The sequence below is a fragment of the Rousettus aegyptiacus genome, unplaced genomic scaffold (assembly GCF_014176215.1).
Source record: "Rousettus aegyptiacus isolate mRouAeg1 unplaced genomic scaffold, mRouAeg1.p scaffold_m13_p_6, whole genome shotgun sequence".
Classification (NCBI taxonomy): Eukaryota; Metazoa; Chordata; class Mammalia; order Chiroptera; family Pteropodidae; genus Rousettus; species Rousettus aegyptiacus.
This window is the reverse complement of record NW_023416309.1, coordinates 87,275,783-87,283,450: the sequence shown is the minus strand read 5'-3', so window position 1 is coordinate 87,283,450 and position 7,668 is coordinate 87,275,783. Positions and strand designations below refer to the sequence as shown.

At 56.8% G+C, this 7,668-nt stretch overlaps 1 protein-coding gene across 8 annotated transcripts in view; it reads right to left on the bottom strand.

The window, feature by feature from the left end:
• Positions 1-4,239: 4,239 nt before the first annotated feature.
• The window catches only part of BCAS3 (BCAS3 microtubule associated cell migration factor), a 508,191-nt gene continuing 504,762 nt past the window's right edge, over positions 4,240-7,668 (bottom strand). For all 8 annotated transcript variants that reach the window (XM_016143369.2, XM_036222219.1, XM_016143368.2 and 5 more), the window contains one exon: positions 4,240-5,042. In XM_016143369.2, coding sequence (XP_015998855.1) covers positions 5,006-5,042 — 37 coding nt within the window. In that variant the 3' untranslated portion in view covers positions 4,240-5,005. The remainder of the gene's footprint in view (positions 5,043-7,668) is intronic.

Sequence of the window (7,668 nt, the reverse complement as noted above, 5' to 3'; positions counted from 1 at the left end):
CTCAGCGCTTCCCGCAATAAGGAAATGCGGCGCGGGCGGTCTGGGCCGGGTGGTGCCTCGGTACCGGTACCGAGCCTGGCTAGGCTGCCCGTCCGTCCTTGGCTCCATAACCTTCTGCGGGGTCAAGGGCCACTGCTGGGAACTTCCCTGGGTTGTTTCCTGCCGGTGTTGTTGGTCTGTGTGACTGGGCGTGAATCTGTGTGAGCCTAAGTGTATGGTTTGGGGATGTCTGGTTGTGGGGCAGAGGGGTGTGCGTCTGGGTCACGGGGTGCTGCCACGAGACTGGTATTAAGTGCACAGTCGTATATGAGTGTGCCCAGGTTAAGCTCGGGTGACGTGTGTGGCCCTATATGTGTGACCAGTAGTGGGGGGTGCCACTGGGCTCATCCGTCCGGTCTTGGCACGTGTGTGTACATCTGGTGGTAGTGGGGGAAATGGAGAGAGTTGCTTCCCATCCCGGCTTCCCGGCCGGACTCGCTCCTCCTGGAGCCTTGGCGCCAGCCAGCCCCGTTTAGCTGCCGGGCCCGACTCCCCCGCAGTCCTGGGTCTAGCTGGGGTGGGGGCCGCGGCCTCGATGACCCCAGCCCGCAGCGGCCCGGCCTGTCCCGTCCACTTAGACAAATTGCGGCTGACAGGCGCGTAGTCTTTCTGGAGTCGCCGCCCGCCCGTCGCCTCCCTCCCGACCCAATTACCCGGTGCAGGGTCGGGCCAAGTGGCTGGGACGGGGCGGGGGGCGCGGGTAGAGCGGGAGGCTCGACCTCTTCCCGGTTGCGTTGTGGCCCCGGCCTTGCACCAGGACAGGCACACGGCCACTTCTTCTGGTTAGGTCCGGGTTAGTGCCTGGGCAGCCACGGCCTGTGTGGCCCAGTCTCCAGTCTTCCAGACTGATGTGAAAACGAGGCCCCACCCTAGCTGCTCTGGCCCAGGACAGACCTGGGTCTCAAAGGGGCATCACTCTGCCCCTGAGCTGGTAACCGAGGACGTGTTCCCGGATTTTGGGCGAATTCCCCATAATTTGGGGGCTCCCACAACCCTGGGAGTCCCAGACTATTCGCTCCTCTGGGGATGAAGTCCACGGGTCGGAGCTGTCCTGTTGGAACCTGGAGGTCAACAAAAGTGAGGTGCACATCTGTGAACCTGCATGAGCGTGTCCGTGCACAGGTGTGAGATGACGGCTGTGGGTGTCTGAGATCAAGGCAGCGTGAACGGGCCATTGCTGCCGTGTGGCTTGAGAGTGGGGGCAAAACGCGGGAAGGACCCCTAGGGCAAGCCCACCTGCGAGAGAGGGCGGGGCTGGCCTGCGCTGCGAGCTCACCAGGCTCTTGATTCGTTTTCTGCGGCGCTTTCGCAGTGAGCGGGCGCCGGGGTTCCCTGGAGCAACATCGCGGGCAGCTTAGCGCAATCGGTATCCAACTGCGCCGCGTCCGCTCGCCTTCTTCCCGCCCTCTTCCCAAGGAAGATTTACCTGGTTTGTCCGATCACCCTGGATCTCGAACAAACCTTTTGCTCTTTCGACCTGCAGCTTCCTCTTCTCCTGATTCAACCTCATTGCTCCTATCCGCAGTGCATGCTCCCCTCCCCCTGCTTTACAGTCGAGGGCCCTGAAGCCTAAAGGTGCGGTAAGCCCACGGCCAGATAAGTACCCTGGGCAGAGCTGGGGTGGGACGCTGGGACCTTAATAGAGAGCAAGGCCGAATCCACTCCTTAGAAGGCGCTGATGTCGTTGCTGTCCCATTAGCTACCTCTGTTCATACAGCAAGGCAAAACTGAGACTCCAGAGCCCCACCGTCAGGCTGGGCTCTTGCTTTGAAATCAAGACATACAAGATGCTCTCTCCCTTTGCCCCTAGAGTTTCCAGCTTTAGGTCTACAGGACTGGGCTGCCTTCCCAGTTACACAGGGACAAGGAAGCAGCTTCAAAGTCAGTCAGAGTTAGGAGCTGAAGGCTCTAAGGGTTAGGGATGGGGGTGAGTGGATTCAGAGTCTTGGGGGGCACAGGAAAGGGAGCTCAGTGCAGAATCGGGTTCTCTAAGGGACCCAAGCCAGGGCATGTGAGGCAGCAAGGAACAGATAGGCATCAGATTAACTTCGTGACTTTGTGACCTTGGGCAAGGCCCTGGCATCCCCTGGGGCTTAGGCTTCTCTTCTGCAAAATGATGACCAAACAGAGCTCTCTTAGGTGCTTTCTAGTATAGAGATTTTCTGATCTGTGAAAATCAGAAAAATCAGCACTGAGAAACCATTTCCAATCCCAGATTGGCAGCTGCCTGCTCTTGTCTCCACTGGCTTCCAGAGGAGCTGACACTAGTGTTTGAGAGTGTCTGTGCATCAGAATTTGCCTTGGGACCACTGGGCCCTTTCTCAAATCAATCTCAGACAGAGCCCTCCCTCTTTGAGCTATCACCCCAGCTCCCATCAGCCTCTTCTCAGACCATGAAGCTGTTTTTTCCTTCATCAAATTATAAGTCCATAGTAATTTGTCTGTTGAGCATGTAGTGCTATGAGAAACATGGAGTCCACATGGCTATCTGAAGGTCACAGGGTCAGATCACAATTAGATGGATGTTCTGTGGCCTCCTAGGTGATGCCATCATGGAGGTCTGCTGGGAGTGAGACAGAGATTGCCTTGGGTATTATCTCTAGAGCATAGGAGACTGGCTGTTCCAGGGCTAGTGGGCTGTAAGGTCCCCTACCTTGGGGCCCAACTCTCATGTACAGCTGATTACAGGCTGTGGCAGGGTCCATAACCACCCCAATTAGCCAGGGGCCAGGCCCAAGGCCTCTCTGATAACCTGAGCTCCAGTGGCAGCCGCCACGGGGCCAGCTTATCTGGCCTCTCTTATCCTCCACCTCCCCCCACATACTCAAAGAGTTGCCCGCACTGTGTGAGCAGATGAATAACCAGATTGTCCTGCAAGCTCAGTCTGCAAGTCCAGCCCTACACCCACCACTTTCCCTTACTGAAGGAGGCCACAGCTGTTTTGCACTCCCTGGAGGGAAAGGGTTGAGCCAGAGAAGACTCCTGACTCTAAGCTGCCAGCCGGTTGGTTCCCTGCATGGTTGGAGAGAGCTCCTGGCTCTCCATTTTTGCCCCATCCACGTGCCCTAGGGTGGGTTCAGAGGGCTCACCCTTCCTAGAGCTCTGGACTCAGCCCCAGGGTGCCTGAAACACTGCTCTAGTTGGGAATAGAGGCTGTGCCTGGCACATTAAGATCTCCGATTCAGCCAAAATGGGGGAAAAGCTGCTGCTTGTCTGGCAGCCCTCACTGGCTGTACCCAGGACTCCTGACCTTCCGGCATGCTTCGCTCCGCAATGTGATTTCTCACCCTGCAGGTTCCCAGGCAGGAGGGACTGGCTTCAGCCACCCTATGCAGGGCCATCTACTCGGCGTACTGAACCTAGTGCGATTCAGGTCCCCCTTCTCCTAACATGGCCAACTGATCATGTGGAGGGAACTGAAGATTAAATCTCGCCTCAGGTGCCAGGCTTGGATGGGATGCGTGTGATGGGGGCAGGGGCCCCAGGAGCTACCCCAGCTCCTGCTGGATGCTTGGACGGGAAGGCCTGCTTGTTTGTGAACTCAGCTCTTCCGTGTCTGTTACATTAAACGTCACCCCAAACCATACCTGGCTCAGTGGGTTTCCTTGGATTCTCTCAGGCCTCTTTGGGGTCTCGGGGGAAGGAGGGACTTGTGTTATCATTATTCTCCTTCTTGCTCAATACTCTCTTATGCCCCTACCCCACCCCTGCTCCTGCCTCCTTTCTGCCCTTCGCTTTAGGTCCAGAATTGGGAGGATGGTGGGTGGGCGGGTGGAGGGGACAAAATCAGGAACTCGTCATCCAAGATTCCAACCGAGTTTCATGAGACCCACCTTCACCCGACCATCTTTCTGCTTTCTGAGCTTAAAAAGGGAGGCAATTATAAGGTGTCTTCCCTGAAGATATGGCCAGAGGACTTCATCAGGCTCTCCTTCCCAAAGCAGTCCACCAGCACATGCCAAAGACCTGACTGGCCCTAACTGACACAGCTACAGAGGGTCGGTCCCCAGAACTCACTGACTCCGGTAACAGGCAAGGTTAGAATGGATTAACTTCATCTGCTTCTCCTTTCTACCCCCTTGCTGACTCCCCTCTCAGTTGCACATGTTGGGGTGGTGAGTGTTGGGAACAGGGACACATGGTTAGCTCCACAGGACTGTTTGGCGCTTGGCGAGGACCCTGAGCCCAGCAACTCAGGGATGGACACCAATTGCAGCGTGATTTATTAGACAAGACGTGCACTTTTTGACAGGGCCTCGGTAACCACGGTTTCCTTCACTGAACAGTACAGGACCAGGGTTAAAGGGCTTACAGACAAGAAAGACAAATCCTTCCCATGAACCAAAGGGGAAAGAGGAAGGGGGTCTTCTCCTTTCTTTCTCCTTCCCTAATACTCTGGGCCTCAGTTCACCCCATTCCAGAGGGAGGTTAACCAAGGGAAGCTGGGCAGTGTGTGCCACAGCCAGGAGTGGGCTGGGGCTGGCCGCTCAGGGTCAAAATGCCTGGTCGGGCCATCTACCCTCTCCCCACACAGGCCCCCCGTGGGTATGGTTAGAAAATATAAAAGCGGATCCAATGCAGGACATCATGTGCAAAAGGAAGAAGGGACGGAGCTTCTGCAGTCTCTCTCGGCCACAGCCTGGCTGACCGGGGGCAGAGGTCAGAGTACATTGAGGTGCTTTGGAGAAGGGTCTCTTCTCAATCGAGGGAGGGTGGGGTGGCTGTTGTCATTAAGCTTGGGGAAAGTGGTTGGTGAAAGAGGAGCAGAGACTGAAGGAAAGGACCAGAGCGGGGCTTCTCCCTCTCCCTCCAGCAGGTGAGTGGGCCGGCCAGTCAGAAGCAGGTAGCTGGTACCTATGGAAAGCCAGTAGGGAAGAGGCTGAGGGGCTGACTCTCGTTGGTGGGCAGTGGAGATCGGTAGCCATCGAAGTTTCTTGGGATGCTGCCGCTGGTGGAACCTGAGCTGTTACTCAGAGTCTCGATGCTTCCCTCTCGCTGTAGTTCTGCAAGACAGAGGAGAGGGCCGGGCCAGGTCACAGTACAGTCTGGGGGCGGGCGGGGCACCCTGGGCCAGGCTGCCTGCCCAGAGGCACCCATCTGGTCCATCCTTCTTCAGGGGGATCCCCATGTGCTCCCCAGATGGGAAAGGTGGCAGCTCAGGTCACAGGCTCAGCGGAAGAGGGAGAAGCTCCCTGGATGGCAGGCTCCAGTTGTTCCCTCACCGTGGGCATGTGCCTGCACCTGCTCACATACCCATGCACAGCCAGCATGCTCCCCCAACTTCATGAGGGGCTCCTGTCCTGGATCTACAGGTCGGACAGGAGGGGAGATGCCAGGACACGGGAAGGACCACACCTTCCCTGCCTGATCTGTTCCTACCTCTCCTCCCCTGCTTTGCCTGCCCTGGACCTTCCACCTGGGCTCATCCAATCATTCTCACCCATACAATCTGCCTGGTGGCCAGGCCCAGGTTCCTCTTTGGCACTTTCTGGAAGGTGTCCTATTTCCCTGGAGGAAGGAATGCCTACTCCAATGGAGAGAGGGTCCCTGATTGCCTAGAGTGCCTCTTGTCCTTCTTAGCCCTCAAGCCTCTTGGAGGCCCCCCAGAATGTACATGCATAGGGTTGACCTGGGAAGCACACAGGGAGGCTCCCGCCCCCCCGGCCGCTGTCTTCCATCCCTCCCCTGGTTCTGCCCAGCACAATCATACTGCCATCTTGGATACAGCAACTGGCCCCACTTCATTCAGCTGTGGGCATCTTACTTAATGGCTCAACCATCTCTTGACCCAAGACAGGTACTGGGGTAGGTGGGTTGGGAGTAGATTTCCTTGCATGCTAAATGCAAGGAAAAAGGAATTGCTTCTTGGCTTTTTGAGAGTGGCCAGTTCCTATCCTCATTCAGTCCCTCAGAGTGGGCTCCGAGATGCAGGCACACACATCCCTGGGCAGACTCGGAATCACCCCAACCCAAGATGTGGTGACCTGCAACCTCTCCTTGAAGGTATATGCCTGCCCTAGACTGAGAGGGTTTTTCCTGTCCACCTCAGGAACTCAGAACCTCACAGAAGTCATTTGAAACAGCAAGGTGTGTTCATATGTTCGACTTATCTGGTCTGGCTTGAGACCTTCATCTTCAGCCTGCACCCACTCGCAGGCCCCCTGCCACCACATACATGTGACACAGCTGGCTTACGTTAGGGGATGGCTCACGGCCTTGACTCCTAGGCTGGCCATTACCAGCCAGCCAGGAACTAATCACTGACTTCTACTCCCTGCAGGCCACCCCAAAGCACGGAGGCTGCCTGGGTGGGGGAGCCTGTGCTGCTCTCCTTCAGAGCAGGCACCTGGGCCCAGACGTGAGGGCCTCTCAGGCTGCACCTGCCATGTCTGGAAGGGTACGCCCAAAGACCAGGATCTTTCAGCAGATGGGGGCATGGAAGGAGGGGGCTGTGGACACAGGCTGCAGGCCTGATGATGGTCCCTGATCTCCAAGGGACATACTGGCTTCCCTGTTGGGCCCGATGATGTTATAAGAGCTTTCTAGATATGGACAGAAAACAAGCTTACTGTGTGGGCTCTCTTCTTCCTTGCTCAACCTTCGGTGTCACAGAAATTTGGGCCAAGAGAGGAGAGGACAGGAAAGCAAAGACTAGAACCTAGGATTTATATATGGAAGCTTCGGACTCCAAGAAAATGCCCTCCATTCCCTCTTTTTCCCACAAGCAAGTGGAGGAGCCTGTGAGAGATCTCTGCAGCCCGGTTTGATTTCAGAGAGGCCCTTGCCCTCATGCACGGCGGTCCTGGCACTAGGGGGCGCTGGCAGCAGGGCCAGTAGGGCAGGAGAGAGGAGCACCAGCAGTAGCAAGAAAAGCAGGGGCTTCCTTAGGACATGACATTGCGCCCAAGGAAGAAAGCCCCAGATGAAGGAGCGGGGAAGGCCACTAGCGTGGGGAAGGTGGGCGCCTTTCCAGAGCTGCAGGACAGGCCCAACGTTCTTGATGCAAGTGCCGACACATCCACACTGCCAAGGAAGCAGAGGACACCGGAGCCCGGACCAAGCGCGGCACCCCCACTGCCCCACAGCAACCCCCTCAGCAGCCTCGGTGGCCCTGCCCCACGAGTCTGAGTGGATGCACCTCATCCCCTCACGTGCCAGTGCAGGGACGAGATGAGTGTGCTGCTCTTGGGGGCCAGGTGTAACCTGAGCTGCCTTGCTCATATATTCTCTTCACCAATTAGGCCTGGGTAGGATGGAAGTGGGCAGGTGTCTCCGTTGTCCGCCTGCCCCCTCCCCAGGCTGATCAAGCTCTCCCTCAGCCTCCTCCCTGCTCTCCATGCCCACTGCCATTACCTGGTCCGGCCTGCCCGTCCCACCTGGATAACCTCAAGTGCTCCCCAGTGATCTCCGGACCTGTAGGACCCCTGCCCCGTCCTACCCACCACCACACCAAAGCCAGAGTCATCTGTCTATAGCACAAATCCCATCTTGCTTTTTCTCTGCTTAAAAACCTTCACCGACTCCTAACGGACTTTAGGATAAGGTCTGAACGCCTCAGCAGTATAAAATGGCCTTCTATGACCTGCCCCCAAACGCGACCTCACTAATGTCACTCTTTGTTGAATTTGA